The sequence below is a fragment of the Daphnia pulicaria genome, chromosome 7, assembly GCF_021234035.1.
Source record: "Daphnia pulicaria isolate SC F1-1A chromosome 7, SC_F0-13Bv2, whole genome shotgun sequence".
Lineage (NCBI taxonomy): Eukaryota > Metazoa > Arthropoda > Branchiopoda > Diplostraca > Daphniidae > Daphnia > Daphnia pulicaria.
Window position 1 is genome coordinate 8,561,450 of NC_060919.1, and position 25,007 is coordinate 8,586,456.

The 25,007-nt window shown below is 37.0% G+C and overlaps 7 protein-coding genes and 1 pseudogene across 14 annotated transcripts; 4 read left to right on the plus strand and 4 right to left on the minus strand.

The window, feature by feature from the left end:
• The first annotated feature begins 1,583 nt into the window (after nt 1–1,583).
• Nucleotides 1,584–2,906, plus strand: LOC124348595 (lisH domain-containing protein ARMC9-like). Its single transcript, XM_046798815.1, has 5 exons — nt 1,584–1,687; nt 1,766–2,032; nt 2,121–2,286; nt 2,355–2,482; nt 2,585–2,906. Exons 1-5 carry the CDS (start codon nt 1,604–1,606, stop codon nt 2,693–2,695), a joined length of 756 nt encoding a protein of 251 aa, XP_046654771.1. The 5' UTR covers nt 1,584–1,603; the 3' UTR covers nt 2,696–2,906.
• Nucleotides 2,907–3,256: 350 nt separating this feature from the next.
• On the minus strand, nt 3,257–6,612 carry LOC124348593 (protein misato homolog 1-like). Of its 2 annotated transcripts, XM_046798811.1 has the most exons (9): nt 6,588–6,612; nt 5,738–5,896; nt 5,483–5,569; nt 5,290–5,425; nt 4,972–5,213; nt 4,618–4,899; nt 4,361–4,532; nt 4,020–4,283; nt 3,257–3,774 (listed from the first exon to the last, which is right to left on the minus strand). In XM_046798811.1, exons 2-9 carry the CDS (start codon nt 5,810–5,812, stop codon nt 3,575–3,577), a joined length of 1,458 nt encoding a protein of 485 aa, XP_046654767.1. In that variant the 5' UTR covers nt 5,813–5,896; nt 6,588–6,612; the 3' UTR covers nt 3,257–3,574. The 2 variants fall into 2 exon arrangements, with proteins under 2 accessions (XP_046654767.1, XP_046654768.1); XM_046798812.1 differs by lacking the exon at nt 6,588–6,612 and having other exon boundaries at nt 5,738–5,898.
• A 1,484-nt stretch (nt 6,613–8,096) lies between these two features.
• On the minus strand, nt 8,097–10,513 carry LOC124348592 (pre-mRNA-splicing factor SLU7-like). The gene is made up of 4 exons (XM_046798810.1): nt 10,133–10,513; nt 9,409–10,068; nt 8,941–9,335; nt 8,097–8,876 (listed from the first exon to the last, which is right to left on the minus strand). Exons 1-4 carry the CDS (start codon nt 10,293–10,295, stop codon nt 8,292–8,294), a joined length of 1,803 nt encoding a protein of 600 aa, XP_046654766.1. The 5' UTR covers nt 10,296–10,513; the 3' UTR covers nt 8,097–8,291.
• Nucleotides 10,514–10,793: 280 nt separating this feature from the next.
• On the plus strand, nt 10,794–12,618 carry LOC124348596 (nucleolar pre-ribosomal-associated protein 1-like). Of its 3 annotated transcripts, none has more exons than XM_046798816.1 (5): nt 10,794–10,921; nt 11,046–11,139; nt 11,258–11,365; nt 11,439–11,660; nt 11,730–12,618. In XM_046798816.1, exons 2-5 carry the CDS (start codon nt 11,134–11,136, stop codon nt 11,988–11,990), a joined length of 597 nt encoding a protein of 198 aa, XP_046654772.1. In that variant the 5' UTR covers nt 10,794–10,921; nt 11,046–11,133; the 3' UTR covers nt 11,991–12,618. The 3 variants fall into 3 exon arrangements, with proteins under 3 accessions (XP_046654772.1, XP_046654774.1, XP_046654773.1); XM_046798818.1 differs by having other exon boundaries at nt 11,046–11,136; nt 11,200–11,365; XM_046798817.1 differs by having other exon boundaries at nt 10,796–11,136; nt 11,200–11,365.
• Nucleotides 12,589–15,189, minus strand: LOC124348693 (annotated as a pseudogene).
• On the plus strand, nt 14,837–17,550 carry LOC124348594 (protein mothers against dpp-like). Of its 2 annotated transcripts, none has more exons than XM_046798814.1 (6): nt 14,837–15,193; nt 15,248–15,486; nt 15,604–16,066; nt 16,156–16,464; nt 16,533–16,773; nt 16,843–17,550. In XM_046798814.1, exons 2-6 carry the CDS (start codon nt 15,256–15,258, stop codon nt 17,000–17,002), a joined length of 1,404 nt encoding a protein of 467 aa, XP_046654770.1. In that variant the 5' UTR covers nt 14,837–15,193; nt 15,248–15,255; the 3' UTR covers nt 17,003–17,550. The 2 variants fall into 2 exon arrangements, with proteins under 2 accessions (XP_046654770.1, XP_046654769.1); XM_046798813.1 differs by having other exon boundaries at nt 14,837–15,162.
• A 927-nt stretch (nt 17,551–18,477) lies between these two features.
• Nucleotides 18,478–20,159, plus strand: LOC124348558 (tetraspanin-2A-like). The gene is made up of 5 exons (XM_046798785.1): nt 18,478–18,709; nt 19,089–19,286; nt 19,374–19,553; nt 19,647–19,832; nt 19,909–20,159. The coding sequence occupies exons 1-5, from the start codon at nt 18,620–18,622 to the stop codon at nt 20,005–20,007; spliced, it is 753 nt and encodes a 250-aa protein (XP_046654741.1). The 5' UTR covers nt 18,478–18,619; the 3' UTR covers nt 20,008–20,159.
• Nucleotides 20,160–21,193: 1,034 nt separating this feature from the next.
• On the minus strand, nt 21,194–24,714 carry LOC124348372 (PAN2-PAN3 deadenylation complex subunit pan3-like). Of its 4 annotated transcripts, none has more exons than XM_046798569.1 (10): nt 24,576–24,714; nt 23,931–24,013; nt 23,543–23,867; nt 23,237–23,395; nt 22,843–23,121; nt 22,546–22,763; nt 22,324–22,463; nt 22,020–22,220; nt 21,789–21,951; nt 21,194–21,707 (listed from the first exon to the last, which is right to left on the minus strand). In XM_046798569.1, the coding sequence occupies exons 1-10, from the start codon at nt 24,697–24,699 to the stop codon at nt 21,549–21,551; spliced, it is 1,851 nt and encodes a 616-aa protein (XP_046654525.1). In that variant the 5' UTR covers nt 24,700–24,714; the 3' UTR covers nt 21,194–21,548. The 4 variants fall into 4 exon arrangements, with proteins under 4 accessions (XP_046654525.1, XP_046654526.1, XP_046654524.1 ...); XM_046798570.1 differs by having other exon boundaries at nt 24,569–24,677; XM_046798568.1 differs by lacking the exon at nt 24,576–24,714 and adding an exon at nt 24,089–24,551.
• Between the last annotated feature and the right edge of the window lie 293 nt (nt 24,715–25,007).

Below are 25,007 nucleotides of genomic sequence, written 5' to 3' on the forward strand. Positions count from 1 at the left end.
TATATCCCATCCCAAGCGTTGGCTTTTATAAATTTAGTACGTAAGTCTAAATCTTTTTTTTTTTTTTTTTTTCAAATATATCTCATCCGGGATTTGAATTGCGGTACCTCAGTATCAACAATCTTCAATACGAATCTTCAATATATGTTCACAAACACAGCAATTACCAGGCTAATGGGAATTGAATATAGAAGTTGACGGTAGGCTATACTTTGAAGAGTAGATTTATTCCAACCGATGAAATTGTAGGAGATTTTTGGCCGATATTTTGAAATTTAGGCTTTGGAAGAGGAAGACAATCATTGAAAGGAAAGGAATCATTCCCGATGGAATTTTTAAAAACTTCCGCCATGCAATCAATCAATCATCTATCAACTGCTCAATTTGATTGATTTAGCGTAGTTGTAATTTTTACTCTGAGCTGGCGCAAGTGCGGTTGACAGTGAAGATTCAATATTTCAATCAAAAGTCTCGGACTCTCGGAGCTGGCGGTGCAGGGCTCAGCAGTCAGCACGTAACGTCACTTTCTCAAATTGGGTAATGTTCTCATGACTTGTTACACAATAAAGGATAAGTAGCGAATAGAGTTAATAGATGATGTCCGATTCGATGCTGTTCAACATGAGACAGACAGAAAATAGCGTCTCCATAACAAACTAAGATGTAAACACACCTGAGAAGCGTTTCTTAATCTCAGCCAAGGTTGGAACAAACGTTGAGGTTCGGGGAAAATTAGGACCGATGTCGAGTGGTTCAACGTCGGCACATAGCACCAACGTTAACAGTACGACATATTATAAACACGTGACAATATTTTGCTGGGTAAGTCGGTATCTAAGCGATGATACGTACATGTAAGTGAATCCACACCGTTACCATCACGGTGACCAACTAGTCAATCATTTATTGAGTTTAAATCATCATTCAATGCATTTGGGAGCGCTGCAGATTCGCATGTGCTTCTGCATGGTGGAAAGGACGAAGGGTTTGTTGCAGCATAGTACTAGCGCGCCGGTAACTCGCAATAGGCCTATTACGGTACATGCTGTTCCGCCAGCTCCGTAAAATTCGTAAAATTAAAATATTTTCGACACATACCGTGTAGCTTAGGTTTTTCTTTTTTTTTTTAATGAACTTTCCAGGAGAGAGACGACGACGAGTTGACACACTGAAATGTTGAGCTCAATGTTTGCGTATTTGGCTTCAATAAACATAAAAGATATTGGTATTTTTGGGGTCCTGCTAGCGCCTTCTAGTCACAAGGATCACGCGAAGCTTAGGGAAATATTTGAAACCGTGAAATAAGAATGCTTCCCATGCAAATATAAAGCGGTACGTCTTCATCAAAGCATTCAAGCATGGATTGATCAACTATGGTTCCCGTGAAAACGTAAAGCAGAAGCAATTTCATTTTTTTTATACTGTAGTTTATTTTATAAGGATATGTTAGAATTTCTACACCATTATGCATAAAATGTTGTTATTGTCTGTAAGACAATTTACTCGTTGAGCACAAGAAGAAAATGTATGGTGTTGCTTAGCAAACCTTGCCGTTTAATCAATAAAAGTTGGGTAAGAATAAAATGAAAGTCGCATTCCGTCAATGGAAGATTATGTATGCTGCCGTGAACTTGCTCAGCAACTGGATGAGCATTTTTTAAAAGGAGACGGCGAAAAATTTTTTGAAGTAAGAGGTCAATTTAATTTTTTAATGTGACGAATTCGTGAATGCGTTATGTGTAATTGTTGAGTTCACTCTACACAGGTATGGGAGTCTCTTGTAGGAAAACCCGAAGAATCTCTTGCTGATCCTAACTATGATCTGTTTCTCTTGGTTGATTTCAAATTACAAGTATATTTTACAGTTTTCCAAACTTCAATTAACAATGCGGAGAAGAAAGCGAGAAAAAAATTCTCTAACTTTCTGCAAGAAAAAGGTTCCGTTTATTCCAAGTTTAATGAGTTGGCACCTTATTTTGCAATTCCATACATCGAGAACCAAAATCATTTTCTGCTGAATGAAATTCTTAAAGTAATATTTTGTTATTTCTTGATTAAACTTTAATTCTTTTTTTTTCTTTAATTGGAAATAAATTTTTTTTTTGCTGTGTCGTCAATAGGATGAGTGGGTGCAACATTTAAAAACGCAATGGAAAGATTATTTAGAGAAGAGAATCACTCATATTCATGGTGATGACAAAATAAGACTTGAACAACAAAATAGAAAATATTTCAATTTAAAAGCCAAATTCACGAAATTAAAAGATGATCATAAGTCACTCTTAGGTATGCGTGCATTTTTGATTAAAAATTAAAAAAAAAAACTTTTTTGTTTAAATTTGTATTTTACACAGATTTGGCCACTCGTTTAGTTGCAGCTCTAGAGGAATCAATTCGGGGAGATACGAAATGTTCTCTTGAGACATTTGAAAACTACAATCAACAAATAATGATTTATTCTCATAGTCTTTTAAAAACGAATGTAATTATTGTTTTTTATCCAATAAAATGTCATAAGACTAAAATTAATTATTCTTGAAGTTAAAAGAAGCAACACTGATTTAAATTTTAATTTTTCTTGTAGATTTCCGAGGGGGAGCAAAAAAGTTCTCTAGAGGTAGGTTTTCAATGGGAAGCTCGTTCCCTTCGGACATCGACATCAGTTGAAACAATTGGTTCAAAAAATTCTTTGTAGATCGGAAAATCTTATTTATTTACATTATTGTCGATTATTATTAACCATTTACACACAACATTTTTAAAGTGGTTTTATTGATTTATTCGAAATCTACCCGTGGATTTTTTGTTTGTTTGTTTTTATGATGTTAATTCGTTTCATTTAATCGTCTGTTCTATCAATATGTTGTTTTATCATGCACACACAAATAAAAAGCGCTTCGTGTTTACGTTTGCTAGTCATTTTAAAACTGTAATTAAACTAATTATGCATATAAAAAGTCTGCAGCGTCTGCACTAAAATCGTCAGTAACGAAGATGGCATTTCAATCTTCAATGTAGGTGCCGATAAAAATATATAATAATACTTTTTTGAAAAAAAAATAAGCCTCGCGACATGGGCCTTTATCTAGAGACGACAGGGATAGTCCTTCATCGAGATCTCCAACTTTTTAGAAAGTTCTCCCTTTACATAAAAAAAATTTCTGGCCTCCATCCTTTCTATTACCTTTTTCCGCGAACTCAACTTAACGTGAAAGTAAACATACCTGACCACTGTCCTTTTTTTTTAGTGCCGGGAAAAGCATCGTTGAATTTTGATCACGACCATACTTTCTATTTTTTTCCCCCTCCAATAAACAGTTCAGGAAGAGTTTCGAGTTAGAGACTACCTCAGGGTCAACGGCAATTACGTTTACGTGCTTATTCTGCCAACAACTAGAACTTTATTTTAATAGAAAATGAAGAAACCTAGTGTACTCCGATTGTTAGAACTTGGTGCAAATCATATGGCACGTGAAGAAAAACTTATCCGCGTTGCTTCAGAAATAAAATGATGAATATATTATTCTTGGAGAATTTTTTGTTTAATAAGGATAGAAAATAATCACAAAATATTTTAATTTTCATCATAAAGTTCAGCATAAGAAAAAATATGATCTCGATTTTCCAGGAAGTCATCTTCTTCCATTCCGGAACTGAAAAATCGCTGTAGACTTTTGATTTCAATTTTTGATATTGCAGAATGAAGTTCTCTCAAACTGTGACCTAACGTTTCAGAACTATGAAGGCCTCCAAAAGTACGGAAGTGCGAATGACCTAAAAATAAAATTACAATCAATTACTAAAAAATAATTTAACAGCTTCCAAACCAGACATATTTTTTTAAAAACAATATAAACACAGTGTCAGGATCTAATATAAAAACAAACAATATTTGTATCCTTTGTTTTTGGAATAAATAAGTGATTAAAAATAGATGAGGATGAAACTTACTTTTAGAATTAGAAAATAAGATTAATTGGGCAATCGCTCAAAATAGTCAACATAACTGAATACGGTACCTGTTTCGTAAGGTCCAGATGAACCGAGAAATTTTTCGGGATAAGGTTTAACGGCTGAGCAAAAAGTACTGAAAACAGAATTGACAGTCATAGTGTGATCCCATTGACGACGAGACCAACAGTCTACGACAGACTGAAACTCGCAAGGATTTGATAATCCACGCCACACTAGATGTTGCCTCCAGCAGTTTCTGAAGTTTTCTACGCCAGGAGTCAATGGCACAACTTCCAAAAATGCCGAATTTATGGAATCAAAATTGGAGACTAGAAGATTGACAATTATTTCGATAAATAAAAAGTTACACTATGTGAAAATCATTCGTTTGCTTAAAGATTGTCACCTTTATCAAGAAGCGGTATTGCACAAGAAACACCAACTGCTTTCCGACCTTCCATGGTAATTTTTTTAACAAAATCGGTCATATGAAAAAAGCTTTTTTTAGTTTGTAGAGGTAACAAAATTGAATCTAGAGCGGTGGCTATTATTGCTCCTGCATGATACATGGAGTATGGCTACAATTTTTGAAATCAAACAGTCATCAGTATAGCAAAAATGATTATGTACCAAACAAGGTTAAAAGTTTTATAGTAGACGAACCTTTAGGTCTTCAAGACGGCGAAATTTTCTTGAGTTTGTGGAACACCAAAGAGGATCCAAACTGACTGGACTTAACATTGAGGAACCCTCAAAAAGTGAATCTATGACTAGTCCCATATTTGCCAAACACTCTGCTCTTCTGGCAAAGTTATACTCAGAATGTGCTGGAAATGAAGGGATTGTATAAATGACTTTGTTTGAGTACTCTTGATTGATCAACTCCAATAACTGTGATGTAACACCACCATATCCATTATCAGCATCAAGAAGGATATTAAACCCCTGAAAATCGAAAATGTATAACAGTATTACTATTCTTGTAGTTCACAATAATTTTTTTTTTAAATGTCTAACCTGAAAATAATCACATTCTTCAATAAAGAATCGAATCTGGTTCTCAATATATTCTAAGTCATCCTCTTTTTTCATACATGATATTCCTTGAGAAAACAAATTAAATGTCTCTGTTGGTTTCATATGTTGAAAACCATTTAAGTAATTGATGGATTTGGGATGTAATTTGTTGTTCAACAAAGCTCTCCAATCACAGAAATCATTGGACTCAAAATCCATATTGGGGTATGATTCATTATCACCTAGAAATTGTTCAACATAATCATTAAAGTATTTTGTTTTTTTTTTTATTATCAATAAAATTAAAGATACTCATACATGATGCTGTGTCCTCTCTGAGTATCCAATCATGTTCATTCTGATGAGTCAAAGGAAATTCTACTTTTCTGTTCGGAAAATCAATTTCTCCTTTTATAGTGACTGCAACAAGTCTAGGGTTTCCAACTGCCTTGTCCTGTTATTGATCTAAAGAGTAACTCTGTACACAAACTAAATTCAAAAATATACTCACAGATACTCCTTCTCGGAAAAAAACACTGTGATCTATTTCATTCTCTACTGCCTCATACTTGTCAGAGGACACTGCAGCAGCTGCACTCTATTCAAACCAGAAATTAGACAAATGTGTTATTGAAAGACACAAGAACTAAAATAATTAGTTAATTAAATTTACTTGGCAATCTCATGAATTTTAATGAAATATCATAATCTATCTACCAATTCACAAATGTTGAGAAACCATAACACACGTCAAAAGATTTAATACCTGTATATTCCACCAATGGGCGCCAATTACATTTGAAAACTCCCCGAGTTGAATGGTCAAGATTTCTTTCGCCATCAGAAAATCAAAAATATTGTTAATCGGTCCAAATAAAGCCCATCGGGCCTTTGAGATTTCGGAAAAGTTGACTGAGAGTTGAACCACAGACTAAGAGGGTAAAGACCACGAACGGCTATAAACCCCTTGAAGCGATGCTCGTCCTATGCCGTATGGTGGCGCGTCGAGCACACAAATCTAGAGCCATTATTTTTCCTCTTTCCCTACTGATTTGAGTCTTCACACACCGTAAGTTTATAATTAAACCATTAACATTTCAATAGTGATGTTTTGTGTAAATATAGCTTAGATATCCCCCATGTTGTGGGAATTTTTTTAAATTTCTATGTGATGTCTAGATACAATCCATAAATTCCTTTATTAAACCCCCTTTTTGCCCATTTTCAGGCCCAGGAAACAGCGTTTCAAGATTTTCTGAAATGGGCCTGAAAATCGTGAAACGCTGTTTCCTGGGCCTGAAAGTGGGCAAAAAGGGGGTTTAATAAAGGAATTTATGGATTGTATCTAGACATCACATAGAAATTTAAAAAAATTCCCACAACATGGGGGATATCTAAGCTATATTTACACAAAACATCACTATTGAAATGTAAATGGTTTAATTATAAACTTACGGTGTGTGAAGACTCAAATCAGTAGGGAAAGAGGAAAAATAATGGCTCTAGATTTGTGTGCTCGACGCGCCACCATACGGCATAGGACGAGCATCGCTTCAAGCATTCCTCTTAGCCCTATCCCTGATCGTAGTCTTTACCCTCTTAGTCTGTGGTTGAACTAATTGAACAGTTCGTTTGTCGACGTTCTCGGGGTTTTTGTTTATAGAACGTTATGCCACCTATTTTTACAATTTCGAACTATTGCTATTCGAAATGGCCGATAATATCAGAGATAAGGAGATGCGACACTGCCGTGTTAAAGCGGCCATGACACTTTTCCGCGCGCCATCTAGCGGCTAATGCCCTCCCTTCATCATTAGCAGCCGAATTCCCAGCAATTCTGGCCCCGGCTGATTTTGAAATTTCAAGGGAAACCCTCAACTCATTGGAGGACTTGAATAGAGTAAGTTTCCAATCCCCCTCCAGCATAAAAAATATAGCCTGTAACCATAACAAATATTAACTGCTGTTTTTTGTTCATAGATATTGATATTTTTGTAAGGTAATAAGGATGAAGGAGGAAAATGTGTGTTTTATAGCTGATCAATGGGAACGGTCCAACTCAAACCTTTGTCATCAAATCAAATTGAAAAGACTCAGAAGAAGGGAACGGTCCAACTAAATTTGAAAATTTCTCATTCCAGTCCCTTTACAATTGTGAAGTCAGGCTGTTTAGGAGAATTTCAGTTGGACCGTTCCCTAATAATAATTTAACTTGTTGAAGTAATTATATCTTCTTTTTGAAGAAGACATTGACTGTATCATTGGGAACGGTCCCACTTCAATCCTTTGCATCAGGAATATGTTTGAAGTGACTCAATATAAGGGAACAGTCCAAATAAATTTCTCATTCGCAGTACTTTTATAGTATTGAAGTCATGGACTGTGAATGAAGAATTTAGTTGGACCGTTCCCTTCTTCTGAGTTAAGGTTTCCCTTACTTCAACAAGTTAAATTATTATTAGGGAACGGTCCAACTGAAATTCTCCTAAACAGCCTGACTTCACAATTGTAAAGGGACTGGAATGAGAAATTTAGTTGGACCGTTCCCTTCTTCTGAGTCTTTTCAATTTGATTTGATGAAAAAGGTTTGAGTTGGACCGTTCCCATTGACCCCCATAACATAATCCCATAACATACACATTTTCCTTCTTGATCATTATTACCTTACAAAAATATCAATATCTATGAGCAAAAAACAGTAGTTAATATTTGTTATGGTGAAGGGCTTTATTTTTTATGCTGGAGGGGGATTGGCCACTTGCTCTATTAAGTCCTCCAATGGGTTGAGGGTTTCCCTTGAAATTTCAAAATCAGCCGGGGCCAGAATTGCTGGGAATTCGGCTGCTAATGATGAAGGGAGGGCATTAGCCGCTAGATGGCGCGCGGAAAAGTGTCATGGCCGCTTTAACACGGCAGTGTCGCATCTCCTTATCTCTGAATAGACTAGGTCCACTTGAAAATAATAGGCCCACGAATTCTGAACCCTAGCAGTAAATGAGTAAAATTAAAATTAACTAATAAAGTCAACCGTTTGTCGATTTTTTTTTGCAACGGAAAAGTTATTACTAAATTTACTACTTTTGAGATGGTAAAGGTAAACTACAGAATGGAGGAATACTGGGAAATATTCTATTTCAACATTTATTCATTATTAGCTTCAAAATGAGACAACTTATATCTAATCCGGTGGTACGATTGTGGCGTAAGCCATACATGGTCACGATGCTAAGATATAAGTCATACAACACATTCGGAGACTTCTCCCGAATAAAAAAAAAAATGAAAAAAGTGAAAGAATACATTTTTATTCGAAAACCAAATTAAAAGAAAGCCATTGGATCTTCTTCTCGTTTACGCTTCATGTAATAGGCTTCTAGTTCCTCCTCGTTCGGCGCTTTACTTTCCACCATACTATTGTAAGGTCGTTTCCTTTCGTCCAAACTCATAAGACGGTCAACTTGCCGGAGACGCTTTTCTTCAGCTTGAAGAGCTTCAAGCAACTTTTTCTTTTTCTCGGCTTCTTCATCACTTTCCGAGTCGCTGCTTTCATGGGTGTCACCCTTTTTCCCAACTGATTTTTTGTGTGATTTCTTTTTCTTCTTCTTATCTCTCTTCTTTTTCCTTCTGGCTTCCGATTTTTCGTAGTCTTTTGTGTCTTTGACGACTTCTGGTGGAGGCAACTGCTTTTCCTCAAATTTTTCTTCTTGGCTATCGTCATGGCTGTCTGTGTTCCCGTCATCCGAATCTTGTGTCACAATTTTGTTTGCATTTATAGCAACAGTCGAAGACGGGATTTTTTCTTCTTCGATATCTTTGCTTCTCTCACCGGTGCAATACGAGTTCTTTATCATAGAATAACAGCACTGGAATCCCCATTGACCATCCTTCCAATAAGAGCCCCAAACCTACAGACCAAATTTTAAAATGTTACACGGTTATTAACAGAGCTATTTATTTGATTAGACTTACCGATTGATGGTTATTTATGTACACATCTTCTTCATAGCGGGAGCTTACAACTGGTTTTTCAGCCCCTTTGATAATTTTTCCAGCTCGAGAGTACTCCACGTATTGTTCGGTTTGAGCAAGTAGGAGTGCTTTGGGTGGAACTTGCAGATGTTCTTTACCACCATAACGTTCTAAGATACTCTCTTGAATGGAGCTTTTGATTTCTTCTTTCTTCCCAACATACTCGACTTTAAGTTTCTCAGCCTTGGTGGGTTCAGCTAATAAATGTACGTCAACACCGGCATGTTGAGCTTCCCATGCAAACAATTGAGCCTGTGCATGTTTTGAAGTGTCCCCACTAAAACGAATGAAATTTTCACCAGCATAGTCAACCTGTTCAGCTTCTTTTCCAGTATCTTAATAATAAAAAATTAATCAATAAATTAGGATTTCAAAATGATCACTCCATTACAAATTGATGTAAGGTACCTTTATAGGGGTTTTCCCTCATTGAACGAGTTTTTGGATCATAGTAGGCTGAATTAGGATCCAGATTTCGTAAATATTTGGCAGTATCTTCACGAATCCTTAGATTACGAACTGTAATTCTCTGCTTAGAATCCACTTTTGTTCCAGGCATGTCAACTTCATCAACATATTTATCTTCATCACCATCCATTTCTTCTTCTCCTCCTTCATCTTCATCTCCAGTATTTAGCCTCTGAGCTTTCAGTTGGCGCTTAGTGTCTTCAACTTTTTCAAATTCTTCTATAATGCCCAAATGTTCAGTTGGATTATAGCCATTCCAACGGTCACGTTTTCCATCAAAGTCAAGTTTAAGATCAGGTTGGATAAACTCATCTGGGGCTATTTCTGCACCAGAGAATTTTGCCAATACTTTCCTTGGTCTTTCCATACAATCTTTTTTCTTATGAGTCACTGCTCCACAGTTTTCACAAGCTCCTTTTCGGAATTTGGTTGTAAGGGAATCAAGATTCACCCCCCGCTGAAACCAATCACCAACTTTGGCCAACTGTTTTTGTTTATCATCCTCTTGAGGTCTTTGATGTTTTAGTGTTGGTCCAACAGTGTTGTAATACCATGGCGCTGAAGAAATATACTGCGGAATGTGAGGATTGATATCTTTGCCTGTAGAAAAGTTAGAGTTGTCAAACAAGTAATTTTTTTTTTTTTTTTAATTTATAACAATTACCTTCTTCATCTACTGCAGCTGGTGCAGTTCCTGCTTTCCTGGCTTCTTCTAGCTCTTTTGCCTTTCTCCAGTCTTCTCGAGTTTTCTTTTGAGGTTCACTACCTACAGACTGAGATTTGCTAGCTATTAGCAGCGAAACTGGTAAACTTGGAGTGTTCGCCATTTTAGGAAAATTTTTCAAACCAACGAGTAAAAGAAGTTGATAAAATTCATGTGCTACAATTTTAACAATTGGTGTGAAATGAACCAGTTTGCAATGTTCGTTTGTCAATAAGCGATCCTTTATTCCTTTGGTTGTTATTGCGATACACGAATTTACGACTCCACGACACTACACCTGACCCATCATTAGGGGAAGTGGATAAAGTGTGGGTGCGGAATGCAGGACTGCAGGAGACTTCATGCAGGCCTGCAGGGTTGCTTGTTTTTACTTTTTGTACGCATAAATAGGCCTCAAGCGAGTATGTTCAGTCAGGGAGTAAGGTTCAGGCAGAGCTATAGATACCTGGTCAGTTCATGGCTGTGTTGGCTTCCCTATCCCGGTTTCAGGGTAAACGTAAGCCGATTTTCAGGGGGTTTTAGGGCGGAGCTTGTCAGAAGTTGTGAAGTGGAAACTGGAAACAGCGCCATCTAGTGATATGACGTTGACTTTCAATGAATGATTTCGGCGGCCATTTTCGTGTATTACGTGAAAGAAGCCTAACCATAATTTCTGTAAAAATGGTTGGCAGGTGTGCTGTTCCTGGTTGTAAATCAACATATTTCAAAGGAAATAAAAAAGAAAACGAGGTTACCCTGTTTGCAATTCCTAAAACTTCATTATCAAAATGGCGAGAACTAATTACATGTAGTAATTTGACGAGCACCTCACATATTTGCTCCCGTCATTTTAACGAAAGTGACTATCAAACAGGGATTGAAATTTTGAACGTGTTCCATCCTTTCAAACGTAGGATTCTTAACGCTGGAGCAATGCCCTGGAAACCAACATTTTCTGTTAAATGGTAGTAATATTGTATGTTCTGTACAATCTGTAATGCACTGAAACCGAACCATTTTCATTTTAGATACATCTAGTCAACAATTGCTGATTACTTCAAAGAGCGATTCAGTGGTGCTCGACAGCTACCACCAAAGCTGTCCAATATCATTGCATTATTTCTTGCCAAAGCTGCAGCCATCGTTCGAGATCCTTCTCACCCAATGTACCGTGCAATCAATAACTTTCTACTGGTATGTTCCTGTTAATTGATTGCAATTTCCTTCTCGTTTAAAACTTAAACGCCATTCCTTTCATTGTTTCTAGGTAAAATCGGCTATGGATGTGACCCAAGTTCCCGAATTTTTCGTCATGCTTCATAACACTGAACTACCTGAACAGAGGTCGCTTCAAAGGAGTTTTTTACTCAGCCTTCTTCGAGATGGCATCAAAAGTCGTCAGGACTATTTAGTGTGTGCTCGAAGAAGAGTCTTTCGAATCCTTCTCTCCTTGCAGCCATCCAATCTATTGTCCGACAAAACTGATAAGGTTATTTTTTTAGCAATTGAATTTTAGTTTGAGATTTCATCGAGACATTTTTCTTTATTTGATTTACAGCGGCTCATACTTGAAGTCGTACAATCTTCACTTCAGAATTCAATCATTACCTATGACTTGATTCAACATCGTGGCCTTATCATGTGGCTTGACAGCCTCTTGCTGACCGACACCGTTGCAGATGAAGCTAGTCAGATGGTGTCGGTGGTGACGACAATGTGGGACACGCTCTACACTCACATGCTGAAGAAGAGAGAGTCGAAAGAAAAGGACGACGAAGAAGCTACTGTATTGCAAAACTTGAACAGGAGGTCGAAATGATGGAAGCCGAAGACGAAGATACCGCCGACAAAACCACTAACAAACCCAAGATGCAGTATGCTAAAATCAGTAGCAGAAAACCTATTTGGAACTTACTTCCTATGCAGCAACAAGTTATTGCTCCCTGGATCATGTGTGAGCTAAAGCTAATGCAGTTGATGGTCAATTTGTGGCATGTACTCTATGAAGCTGAGCCAAACTATGCTACGTTTAACAAATACGCCCGAGTATTATGCTCCGTCGCTTCACACATTCACGAATCCAAAAGCATCATTCAAGCAACTCAGGAGAAGGATTTGAAGACCGTCCGGTTTGTTACCCCTCCCTGCATGCTGAATGTTAAATTGATGCGACAGCTCGTTGAAGTCTCATCCCGCTTTGTGAGTAATCTTCCCGATCTAAAGGATCATTTGGCAGTAGTTGAAAGTTCCAAAAAGAAATCCTCGGCTTGCCCAACAGAACTTAGTGGAAACTGGGAATGAAGACACAGGTATATGCGAGAACTTATGGACCAAGAAGAGACAAATGTTTCAACCAGATATAATGTGCACAAATTATTGTCTTTAGCTGAATGTGGTATTTGAAATAACAATGACAATTTTGTTTGCATACAAGGAGAACCTCGTGATACGATTTCTTTTATTTTTCATATCCACTACAGCATATCTTTGCCATTTGATGTACATACTTGTTTCCCACTATAACGCAGCCAACTTAAAATTTCTAGACGCGTTGTTTAAGGAGAGTGGTGTAACGTTCAATCTTTGATGCCAAACTCATGTCGATGTAGCGATCTCCAAGGACAACTACAAGTCCACCAACAATGGAGGGATCCACCTTGGTTGAAATCTTGAGAGACTGTCCTTTCTGCAAGAATCCAGAAAGAGCGGCAGTAACCTCTTTCAATGTAGCAGCATCCAAGGCCATGATATAAGAATAGATTTTTTTAAACATGTAATTGTTTAATGTTTTTTAGATTTATATTTTACCTTGGCTGAGGTGACCTCACATACAACTTCACCTCTGAATGCAGCCATCATGTTAAAGAAATGGCCAGTGACAACATCCAATTTGTTAAGTCTTCCATTCTCAGCAAGGAGTTCTGTAATCATAAACATATGAATAACAATTAGAATAAAGTGAAAACCAATAGAATAGAAAAACTTACCAAGGAAGTTGCCTGTAACAGCACTCATTTTCAATTTCTTGGCAACTGAAATAAGAATAAGATGAATTCTGCCAAACGAGAATCTTTGGCGATAGTTGCATGAAAGTCCTTCAACTTGCTTTCAACTTTGTCCAAAGATTTCTGTTTGGAAGCAGCAGAGTAGAGTGCTGAGGCATAGCGACCATACAACCCAAAAACTTGGACTGGAGCCTATAACAATTACACAATTAGGTTAAAATGTACCTGTACCACACTCACATGATTTACCTTCACCAACTGCTGGGATGATGAACTGGTGCTGAAGTTACGAGCCTAATAGTTGGAAAGTAAAAACATTCATTGAAAATAGTACAACATCTTATAAATTACGGCAAATTAATTTAGGATTGTGCGAAAACAACCGGCTATTCAAAATCGAATATAAATTCGGCTTGAAACTTAGAGGTTTGACAGTTGGATATTTCTACCTTTTTATTATTGTTCACTTCTTGTAGAAAAGTAAGCTGTGATTGGCCAATGAGTTTTTCATAGACCCTTCCTGATTGGCTGGCTTCACGTAGTAGCTGACACACTCACTAGAGGCGCTCATTTTAGTTTCCAAATCGGCTTACGTTTACCCTGAAACCGGGATTGGGAAGCCAACACAGCCATGAACTGACCAGGTATCTATAGCTCTGGTTCAGGATCAGGACTAACATTTCACATTTCGATAAAAGTGATTGAGGCGGCTCGGCTGAAAAGTGAAAACGTTTATAATAATAAAGTTGGCTAAAAATGGTCGCGGGAAAAAAAACTTTTTAAAAACAAGTTCTATTTTTTGTTATACTCTATTTTAAAAAATGTGAGCCATCTCAAGTTTAGACCATAAATCCATCAATGCTGAACGACAGGGACGATTTTAATCATTTTCCCAGTTGATTTGAACATCGTAATTTAGCGGATGTCTATATGTAGAGTAGCTTTTCTTGTGCGTTTCGCCGTTTCATACGGGAGAATATTGGAATCTTCGGAATGGTTTTTACGCATCTTTGTTTGCGATTCATACGTAACGGCGCGCGGCTGATAAGGATAACGGGTTACGTTAGATTTAATAGTCACTAAAAATTGGAGCTTCGTGAATGTTTCCCCATAACCTTGCTATTTTGTGAAAATAATTTGTGCTAGTGGTTACAGCACTAGACTGAATACGATACTCTTGGGTCTGTTGTTTTTCCGCCCCTCGTTATGTCGTTACACAATTAAGCCCCATTACCTCCAATAAGATATTAAGACTGAACAGATAAATGATTTGGCTTAACTACTCAATAAATTAATTTTAATTTATTATATTTTAAATAATTTGACTTGAGAAAACATTCGATTCCCTGTGCTGCTGAATCTGAAATTCCAGAAAATACTTTGAAAATTTGTTGTAACATATTATCGCGATTAAATAATCGATTTTGGTCTTTTAACTCTCGTTATTTTATTTTATAAGATTATAAATACAGTTCATAATGCACTAAAAATTCCAAATGCTTTTGCAATTGGGTTTTATCGAGTATAGAACAGTTGTTACTAGGCCTATATCAGCATCATTTTATCAAAGCAAAAAGCAAGAAAAAAACGTCTCTTGTTGTTAATCGATCAAAGCAAAAATCGAACGAATTTTGTGCTACGATGCCACACTTTACGTTTATGTAATTTCAGAAGTGCGTCATGCCATTCTTTATGAAAAATTTCCCAACTTTTTAATGCATCTCTTCTAGATTTGGAACAAAAATCTATTTAGTATTCGCGCAGTTACTAGTATGAATACGTTGTTGTGGTTGTCATTTTAAAATTGTTGCCTTCGCTTCAGTATACTTGAGGTTGAGGCAGAGGCGGCGCAGAGCTTGAGGTTAAAAGCGGGCAAGCGCTCAACAGATATTTGGAGAGGCGTTGACACGTTGTAAACTGTTGATTCTGGAACCACCTGCAATTAACAATTTAGCGTCAATTATACATCATTTTGGAGAGTGGCAAGTAATAACTTCGAACATCCTGATTCATTGAGGTTTAAAGAATTTAAATTAAATGTGATTGATGACTTATTTTTTTACAATTTCAGATTAGAAGATGTCTGCACTTAACAGCCTTTTCTCATTTACAAGCCCAGCAGTGAAAAAGTTGCTTGGTTGGAAACAAGGAGATGAAGAAGAAAAATGGGCTGAAAAAGCTGTTGACTCCTTGGTAAAAAAATTGAAAAAGAAGAAGGGTGCCATAGAAGAGTTGGAGAAAGCACTTAGTTGTCCTGGACAACCGAGTAAATGTGTTACTATTCCAAGAAGTTTAGATGGTAGATTACAGGTAAAGAGTACTTGATGCTATCTTAAAATTTTGCATCTACTGACTTTTTGTCATTTGTTCTTCAGCCTCTAGCTATTTTAATTGTAAAAAGTTACATGTTTCTCAATTGTGTTCCAGGTTTCACACAGGAAAGGTTTGCCTCATGTGATCTACTGCCGTGTGTGGCGTTGGCCTGATTTGCAATCTCATCATGAATTAAAACCCTTAGAAATCTGTGAATATCCATTTTCCTCTAAGCAAAAGGAAGTTTGCATTAATCCTTATCATTACAAAAGAGTTGAAAGTCCAGTGCTTCCACCTGTTCTTGTGCCAAGACATTCAGAATTTGCTCCCGGACATTCACTTTTACCTTTTCAACAGCTACCTGAACCAGCAATGCCTCATAATGTCTCTTACTCAGCTCATGGTTTTGGAAACCAATCTGTTGGCTTAACTCAAGCACCTGGACCTTCAAGCACTAAAAGTATGGAGAGGCCTGTGACAAGTGCATTAAGTACCCTTTCTGTTAGTCCCAATCCTACGTCGCCCATGAGCAATGTTTCAAGTCCTGCCCCAAACAGCCCTTACAACAGTTTACCAGGTCAGAGGAAACATTCATTAAATCATTTTTGTCCAACACTAGAATCTTTTGCATGTATTAATTTGTATGTGTATTTTCATTTGATTTAGCTGAAACTCCACCACCAGCCTACAGTCCCCATGATGAAAATGCTTCATCCCAGGAACCCATGGATACAACACAGGGACCAGTGGGAGACCTTGCTCCTGTGGCTTACCAAGAACCCATATATTGGTGCAGCATTGCTTATTATGAATTGAACTCGCGAGTTGGCGAAGTATTCCACGCCCAATCTCATTCAATAATTGTTGATGGATTTACAAATCCTGATAACAAATCTGATCGTTTCTGTCTTGGTCAACTCTCGAATGTCAATCGTAACTCAACCATCGAAAATACGCGCCGTCATATTGGCAAAGGTTGTATCTAGCATCTAGCTTTATTTACCATGTTTCACTGTGATAATAATAAATTTTATTCCAATTAGGTGTTCACTTGTATTACGTTGGAGGTGAAGTTTATGCCGAATGTCTATCCGACTCTGCTATATTTGTTCAGTCACGTAATTGCAATCACCATCATGGATTTCATCCCACAACTGTATGCAAGATTCCTCCTGGATGTTCCCTTAAAATATTCAACAATCAGGAATTTGCTCAGCTTCTGTCACAATCAGTCAATCATGGTTTTGAAGCAGTCTATGAGCTCACCAAAATGTGCACAATAAGGTAGCTATTAGCACACAATCGCTAAATTGTATTTCAGTCATCCACATGTTATGAATTGTCACCTTTCAGGATGTCGTTCGTCAAAGGGTGGGGTGCCGAATATCACCGTCAAGATGTTACAAGTACGCCATGCTGGATAGAAATTCATCTTCATGGACCATTGCAATGGCTGGATAAAGTTCTCACTCAAATGGGCTCACCGCACAATCCTATTTCATCTGTCTCATAAGGCTTTCAACCTGCATCGTGTTTTATCATGGGAATTATTTTGTTTATCAACGACAATCTACGGTAATAAGCAAGGCTCCGTCAGTGTGAGACGAACGTAGATATGTGGCAGCCTTGTTGCGGATATATTTCAATGCCGATAGTCTATTTTTCACTGTTGAACAATTCACACATCAATATTAAATTGTGAGTAAATTTTGCTTTCACCTCCCTTTAATGTAAACTGAAGGGATGCTGCTTTTTTATGTTAACTTCCTTTAGCGACAAGTTTTCGTGTTTTTCATCTATTCGGATAGGGACACCATTATAACATTATGTGCCATATTCTCCGAGTTTGCTCATTTGGATTTGAAGAAAATTCGAAGTGTGGGATCCAACCACTTAAAAAGGGAAACATCAATTTTAAAACAACATTCTTGCTGATTGATTTTTCATGAGGGTGAATGACAATTCTTTGATAATGGTAGAGATTCATTATGTGCTTTGACGTTCAAAATTGTTCTTTAACTATGTACTCGTACCATTTTATTAATAAATGACGAAATCTTAGGTTTTATGTGTTCATTTTTTTTTTCCCGAATTGGAATAGTCCACCGAGAAGAGCTTTATGTATCCAGGTAATGCCTTGTAATTTTTGCCATCTTGATTTAAATATAGATCCGTGACTGTAATTAGGACCCGTTAACATTCTTTCCATTATGGAAACAATAATATTAAAAACGTATGGCTATTTAATTTGAATTTTGTTTTATTGAGTTTGTTTGGTGTATGTATTGTCGCGTCTGGAATTTTACAGGTCATACTTCTTTTTAAATCGCGCCATAATGTAAATTTTAAGAACACAGACATTGTTTTATTTTTATTTCACAATTAAATGAATTGGCAGCTGTATTCAATTACTTTGAATCTTATTTTAAAAACTCCTGTATGGAATGGCAAAAAATCGTAAATATCTCCAGTACAATTTGAGTGGCAGTCCTATTTCAGCAGAAAATGAAGTTATTACACAGATGCCCAAAGTAGTCTTCCCTTATTATTTGATTTTGTAAGGTTCGACTTCGACGTTTATCGCTTATCGGCAGCGGCCACTGAGTAGAAAATGTAAAAGCGAAATTCAAACTGAGTATATGTCCCTTGCGGTTCGGATACTGCCGTGCCGTTATAGGTGACGCAAACTATTTAACTAAGAACTTGGTAGAATCCAATGCAAAGCTTTAACGTCTTGTGCGATGTGAAATATCATCAACGGCGCCTTATGCTACATTCTTTAAATGCTGTAATAAATTAATAATCTATGAGTAAGTTCGTTTACAGCTAACAGTTGTTGCACCACACCATCCATAACAGTGCCCAATCACCTAAATCAACATCAAGTAGAAACCATATCTTATCTTCTTATCATCTACCTACGCACCAGTCCGGCCCAGACCAGTCCCCACTATATTACTTCAGGAAGTGCTGATAAAATTTTCTTTTTAGTTACAGAAAACGTTCATATTCCGGATAAAATTACGTTACGCGTTAGTCGTATTGAACCTGTACTACAAGCCGAATCGTATTTTAACAATCAATAGTATTTCTTCGGACAAAGCAGTGATAAACCAATTGTTTTATAAAAATGGCAGGAGTTGGAAATGGGTGGCCTAAAAGCGAACGTGCGCTGCTCTGCATGAAATACTTCCTCTTTGTGTTCAATGTTCTCTCTTTCGTAAGTTTGGCGTATTTTACATTTCTGGCCATATCACATTTTTATTTCATCAATTTCACTTTCTGCTCTGCTTAACTGATCGTCTATCAGAATCAGGAGTGAATTTAACATTATTCGTCAACTCTGTAACTTATTTTACAATATTGCATACTTTAATTACAAAATTTAAGCGTTCTCATTTAGTCATACACACACCCAACTATCTTGATAAGTTTTATGGCGTTGCAAGATAACAATAACCATGGAAACCAATCCCCTTTGTCGCAACGGTCGTGCCGTGAAAATTTTTAAACATATATCATTTTGAAAAATATAGCATCACATTATTTATTTATTTATTATTATTTATTTTTAATTTAATTATTTATTTTTTTTTCAGTTGACAGCTGTTGTCATCCTCACTCTTGGATTATGGATCCGTTATGATTGGGATTTCAAACACTATATCTTGGAACTGCATCTGTATCAGTTTTGGACAGGAGTTTATATTTTGATTGCCGCTGCCTCAATCGTCATGGCCCTATCGTTTATTGGTTGTTGTGGAACTATAACGGAAAATCCAACCATTTTAGGACTGGTAAAGACAAACAAATAATATTTAAGATGCATTTTATACATTGTAAAAAAACTGTAGCTAATTGTGGATGATGTGATTATTTCATAGTACGGTATATTACTATGTGTGTGTTTCGTCCTGGAAATCGCTGGAGTAGCCGTCCTTTTGAATAATGGAACACTGTGGTCTAATGTCACGTGGTGGCTACGCGATCGCTTTTATGAGCTTATATATGTAAGCGATACTAACGCAAGAGAAGCTCGAATTCTTCGCATCATCCAAGAAGAGGTAATGTTCGGTAATTTCATAAGCAGATACTAAGTGTTAAAAATAAAACGTGGAAGTGCCAAAAACTAAAACACTTGTGTCATTGAAAACTAGGTTGGCTGCTGTGGTTCGTATAGTTCACTGGACTACATCAATGTTCACAAACCAGTTCCGAACGAGTGCAGGGATAAGGCAACGGGCAACGAATATCTGGATGGGTGTTATATCCGAATGTCACGTTATCTGGAAGAACGCAGTGGTTGGATCGCTGGGATTGCTCTGTTTCTTGCAGTTTTACAAGTAATAAAGCCCTCTTTCGGGAAAATGGATTGTATTACATATTTGACTTGTTCGTTGCATATTTTTGTGTTCACAGATTCTAGGAATAACTGCAAGCTTGACTATGCGACACACGTTGCGAAAATTGGAAAACGAAGGAAAAGTCTATAATCCAGTAAAGAAATCCAAAGCCTAAATCATTTCGCCGTTTTAATTGCTTTAATGCAGCAAATTTGCTTTTACAAATTGAACATTTAACTGAATCCTTTTTTTCACAACATTCTACAACTTCATGTAAATGCCTGCTAGAAATTGAAGATCAAAATATACCGCAATCTTAAAATTGAACACCTTTTGAGCATAACGATTGATTTATAGGATATATCTGTAGATGAAAGAGTTAGTAGAAAAGGTTAGAATTTAAGTTAGTGTTTTTCCTATATTGGCGCCTTTTGTGTCAGTCTTGCCAGTCTACAGACCGGATATATACATTATACTAACCCCTCTTATTTTTAAATTTGTCTCTACTCATGGTAGCAGCCTAGATTATTCATTTTTCTATTCGCAAGCGAATTTCATTTTGCTATTTACTATAACGTCCAACATGTTGTAGGCTTACTCAAAATTTTTTGTAAAACCAATACATCGCACGACCCAAAATTAAAATTACGCCTTCGTTTTTTTCCCGTCCCCTATTAAACCTGAGCGATCTGATTAGAATAAAAATAGATACAAACGGTCTTAACGCAATTTAATAGATTCTGTTTTGGCGCATCGCATTATCTAGTTGACACAAGGTAATCGCTGGGGCATTTTATGTGTTCATCATTTCAACATTATTTGCGTTTTATTGATAAGAACATTTGGAGAGGAATGTTGTTGTTGCCCTCTTCATATTTTCTAAAATATTTGTTATCTTTTTTTTATGGCACGACGAATACAACACCATCTAGCGATCGCAAATAACCTACGTTCAAAATGTTCCCTTTCTCTCCCCAAATTGCATTCATTCTTCAAGGCCCAATCGCCTATCAGTGTTATGACTCTCAGAAATTTGGTACGTCAGTTTACGTCTGAAATATACCCCAAATTTTCGTATGTTTGTCGGGATACTGTTCCCGCTTGTCCTGCCAGCTTCAGATAAATAGGTCTAGTGGTCTACTGCACTGCCGTTTCGAAGTTTAGCGTTCAACGGAGACAACTAAAAACAGGGTAGCGGAAGTAAATGGTGTCAAAAGTTCAAACAGCCTTGGTGAACCAAGAGTCCAAGAGGGAATGAATGATTTAAGGCCCAAAACCCGCTATGATACCCTTCACATTTTCACTCATTATATCTGTAAATTATAGCAAGACGCATCGCCTAAAAAGATGATTCAATTTGGTTTGAAGAAACAAATGTATTGTTATTATCAAACATCGCATACACACTAGACAAGAGTTACGGTAACAATAGAACGAAAATTCATTCATGCTACACAAACTGATAATTGCAAAAATATTTGTTCCAAGATGTTTTGTGGCATAGACAAATGCCATTTCCTAGGCGTTCAATCGCGAATTTAATTATCACGACAAATCACATACTTCCAGATTGAAATTAAGATATCGTAGAGAAAGCATGAGATTCGCCTTGATTCTTCGACTCCCTATATGGGAAAATGAGCCAAATAGTGGCCCTACAATTCTCTGACATTTGAAGCTATTCACGAGTTTCGTGGAAACGCCCAGTGCATGAATTTATTGCTCGTTATTGGAAGAACTGCCCAGTAGCAAATGAGCGGAAGACGGAGCTAACGCTGCTTGTTGCAGTTCATTAAAAGAAGTCTCCAAGCAGTGGTGCAATTCGGCGTAACTTACAACCAGAACATTCTGTTGGTCACGAGATGTTAAGCATATCTAATGCAAGTGAACGTAGGGGAAAACAACGCAGAATATAATAATACACTTCAATTCTTTCTCAAATTATTAAGTCCTTACTTTGTCATGAGAAGCAGTATCTAGTCGATTGAGACATGCGACAATGTGGGCCAAATCGACCCATGGTCGTCCATCATCCGTACAAGGATGTAACATGTAGTCGCGAAATAATTTAAGCAAATATCGGTCTCCCGTTTCTGACCATGTCGAATCCAAATTTAACCTTAAACATTCAATAAAGTTTACTTCGATAGGTAACTAGACTAACTTAACCAATTTATTTTGCCTTACTCTGGACGATCAACAACGGTTCCCAATTTTCCAAGCAAACGAAATAACCGGCCATTATCCAATTCTCTGGCTAGCTGATCTTCTAGATAGTCGGCATGCAGAGTGGCGGCTTCTAACTGGCTGAAAAACCTTGCTCCAATCATTGGCATCACTTCCTGTATGTTTTTCGATCTTGAACCTTGCGTAGTGGAGAGCAGATACCTAACGAAATCATAGTTCAGTGGGCAGTTTTACAGAGTATAGATAGTTCTAACCCAGATTGCAGTTTTTAACGTATCTACATATAATATTAAAAAATACTCACATCACCAAATTGCGCAGATCTGAAGAATAATTTTTATTGATGATATCCATAGATGTAGAGACATTATCCCTTTGAAGTGCCAACAACGAATTACAAGCCAGGGCAAGAATAAGTTTACCCAAGGCCAAAAGGTCTTCTTGCTTCATTTTTAGTCATAAATGATGACAGTTAAACATCAACTATATAACAATAAGTATGTTACAAAAGGAAAATTTTACATACCTGATAATGAGGAAGCAAAGCTGTGATGTTGGAAGAACTAGAGTCATAGGTAAGTACATCAAAAATTCCACCACCGCACAAACGCAAACGGCCTCTTGAAGTTATAAGTACTTTAGATGGATCTAATGCTCTTACAGCCAAACCAGCAGAATGTACTGATCTCAACGCCGAGCACAATTCGATTATGTAACTCCAAAGTAAAGATTCAGGTAACACACCTTGCAAAAACGCGGAGGCATCAAAAATAAAATAAAATACTCAATAAAATAATAATGATAATGAAAACACAAAAACAACCTTTGCCAGCTTGTTGCTGCAGCATTCTGTTTTTCTGCATTGTATATGGACGCGGAGCAGATGGGTCACTGCTGAATGGATCAAGGTGTGGAGCAGTCGAAGCCAAATACTTAGTCATAAGTGTTTCAGCTCCAGGGTAATAATCATATGCAAAAACTATAGAATGGTCACCGAAGGCCTTGGTAGTGAATGCTTCTCGCAAAGTCACTAAATGACACTGCTGCACTTTCCTCCATAACTCTACCATTGACATACATTTAGCACTTGTCACTCTGTAACCTAAAGATATTATAAACAATAATAATACTCCAATAAATCTAAATACTTCTTTTTTGTAAGGTTATATATTAGGTAAGAAGATTCAGTTTAAAGTTTTTATTCATTTTAATATTACCATGAATCCTTTTCAAGCAATATCTCATGCCGGTTCTGCTATTTGATGCTTTATATGTAGATGTAATTAAGCCATAAGTGTTAGACTTGACAGCATGATTCAAAGTGTGGGTTTCAAGGGGGACCAACTCATGATAGTGATCAACTTCCGTTGGCAAATCTAATTAAAAGAATGTATGCAATTTAGATACTTCATAAAGTTAATGTATGTTTGTAATAAAATTGATTGCTACAATCAAACAGCTCAGATAAAGTGTTTCTTAAATAATAAAATATAAACTTAGGACATGAAATAAGTTGGCTATACCTGGAAACAAAGCAGGGTCTGATATAGATAATGCAACTGAATTTCTTTGAAGTAAGTCAGCTCTTATATCTTCATTCATAAAAAAAGAAGATCTCTGCTGACCACTACAGCTCTGTAAAAAACTGGAAGGTCCACTATAAACTGAGTACATCTGATTTTGTGATGTTGAGACCAATTGATTTGGTGATTGAATTCTTCTATTTAAAAGAGAAGTGTGAGACATTTTTTCAGTAATTTGACTGTGTTTTCCAATTATTGGTTCTTCTACAGTGGGTTTCACATTTTCATCTGGCGTGTAGTAATAAGTGGTACCTCCAACATTTTCCTGAGTTGTGCAAAACAACTTATTAGATACAACAATAGATAACAATGAACAGAACACACATACCTCAAAAAGGGACGAATTAGAACCTCCAGCTATTTGCAAATCTGGTGATATGGGTAACTCTTGTGATTTCTGCACATATTCATCTTTAATTAAAATTGCAGAATTAGACAACGGAATTGTGTTTACATTCTTCCCAAATGATTGATGTAAGCAATTACTCTCTATAACTGACAAACTAAACTCTGTCGAATTTGAAGCAGTGGAACTGACTGAGCGAACTGGAGATGAAAATGAATTCAATGGAAATGTAGGTGAAACGCTTGATCGAGAAACTGAGTTGTGCAAAAACTGACAATCATTTCCATAAAAACAAGTTCCAGAGGCGGCAAAATAGCGACACACAACAGGCTTACGTGAATGGCTAATTATATCGTCCATCATAAACCTTTTTAAGACAATTCTCTGTCCAGGCCAATAACGACCAAACCAATATTAAGATTCTGCCCCTCAGAGTCAAACACTATTCGCAAATGATATACACTGATACACTTTACAATGTACAGAAGACTATAACAATGAAGAGAATGTAATTTCTACGAAAAATAATATAGGCCTATTTCCTATTCGTCGAGCTCGACAAACCAACAAACCACTTCAACGATTAGCAGTTGTTTTATTCAACAGAGGGCGAAAAGTACCATTTACTTGACCATACTGACTGCATGCTGTTGCTGGCTGACTGATGCTGTACTGCTTGGTTGAAGCCGAGTGCCACGAAAGATGTCGTAGCATGATGGACACAAATGAAGGCGTACTTGATGGACTTCATGCACAACCGGCACCATGACCTGCACAACCGTCAAAACTTTCTATTACCACGACATCTATCGTGGGAATAATAAATCGATGATCGCAGGTTGCCTGAAAGTTTATTGAGCAGTTGGACGGTTGCAACCAGTTTCGCCACTTTTTTTCCGCCCCAGTTTCGTCGAGTTCGGCACCACTTTTTTCCGTTTCAGCAGAGTTATAGATGTATGGTAGAACCATTTATAAGGAAAGGCCTTCAATTGCCTTTTCCTCCTGGAAGTGTTCTGGCTGGAGACCTTAGTTACAGAGCCACAGCGGGTGTGTTGGGAA

Excerpts from the sequence above, each read along its gene's own strand:
- LOC124348595 (XM_046798815.1), top strand. The coding sequence starts at position 1,604 with ATGGAAGATTATGTATGCTGCCGTGAACTTGCTCAGCAACTGGATGAG. Across the intron at positions 1,688-1,765 it reads ACGGCGAAAAATTTTTTGAA|GTATGGGAGTCTCTTGTAGG; the intron begins GTAAGAGGTCAA and ends CACTCTACACAG. Across the intron at positions 2,483-2,584 it reads ATAGTCTTTTAAAAACGAAT|ATTTCCGAGGGGGAGCAAAA; the intron begins GTAATTATTGTT and ends TTTTTCTTGTAG.
- LOC124348593 (XM_046798811.1), bottom strand. The coding sequence starts at position 5,812 with ATGGCGAAAGAAATCTTGACCATTCAACTCGGGGAGTTTTCAAATGTA. Across the intron at positions 5,570-5,737 it reads CCCATTGGTGGAATATACAG|AGTGCAGCTGCTGCAGTGTC; the intron begins GTATTAAATCTT and ends TGGTTTGAATAG. Across the intron at positions 4,284-4,360 it reads AATACCGCTTCTTGATAAAG|TCTCCAATTTTGATTCCATA; the intron begins GTGACAATCTTT and ends TCAATCTTCTAG.
- LOC124348592 (XM_046798810.1), bottom strand. The coding sequence starts at position 10,295 with ATGGCGAACACTCCAAGTTTACCAGTTTCGCTGCTAATAGCTAGCAAA. Across the intron at positions 10,069-10,132 it reads AGCTGCAGTAGATGAAGAAG|GCAAAGATATCAATCCTCAC; the intron begins GTAATTGTTATA and ends ACTTTTCTACAG. Across the intron at positions 9,336-9,408 it reads GAGGGAAAACCCCTATAAAG|ATACTGGAAAAGAAGCTGAA; the intron begins GTACCTTACATC and ends TTTATTATTAAG.
- LOC124348596 (XM_046798816.1), top strand. Across the intron at positions 11,366-11,438 it reads CAATCAATAACTTTCTACTG|GTAAAATCGGCTATGGATGT; the intron begins GTATGTTCCTGT and ends CATTGTTTCTAG. Across the intron at positions 11,661-11,729 it reads TGTCCGACAAAACTGATAAG|CGGCTCATACTTGAAGTCGT; the intron begins GTTATTTTTTTA and ends TTTGATTTACAG.
- LOC124348594 (XM_046798814.1), top strand. The coding sequence starts at position 15,256 with ATGTCTGCACTTAACAGCCTTTTCTCATTTACAAGCCCAGCAGTGAAA. Across the intron at positions 16,067-16,155 it reads CCCTTACAACAGTTTACCAG|CTGAAACTCCACCACCAGCC; the intron begins GTCAGAGGAAAC and ends CATTTGATTTAG. Across the intron at positions 16,465-16,532 it reads GCGCCGTCATATTGGCAAAG|GTGTTCACTTGTATTACGTT; the intron begins GTTGTATCTAGC and ends TATTCCAATTAG.
- LOC124348558 (XM_046798785.1), top strand. The coding sequence starts at position 18,620 with ATGGCAGGAGTTGGAAATGGGTGGCCTAAAAGCGAACGTGCGCTGCTC. Across the intron at positions 18,710-19,088 it reads TGTTCAATGTTCTCTCTTTC|TTGACAGCTGTTGTCATCCT; the intron begins GTAAGTTTGGCG and ends TTTTTTTTTCAG. Across the intron at positions 19,287-19,373 it reads ATCCAACCATTTTAGGACTG|TACGGTATATTACTATGTGT; the intron begins GTAAAGACAAAC and ends ATTATTTCATAG.
- LOC124348372 (XM_046798567.1), bottom strand. The coding sequence starts at position 24,311 with ATGATGGACGATATAATTAGCCATTCACGTAAGCCTGTTGTGTGTCGC. Across the intron at positions 23,396-23,542 it reads AGACCCTGCTTTGTTTCCAG|ATTTGCCAACGGAAGTTGAT; the intron begins GTATAGCCAACT and ends TCTTTTAATTAG. Across the intron at positions 21,708-21,788 it reads ATACTGCTTCTCATGACAAA|ATATGCTTAACATCTCGTGA; the intron begins GTAAGGACTTAA and ends CACTTGCATTAG.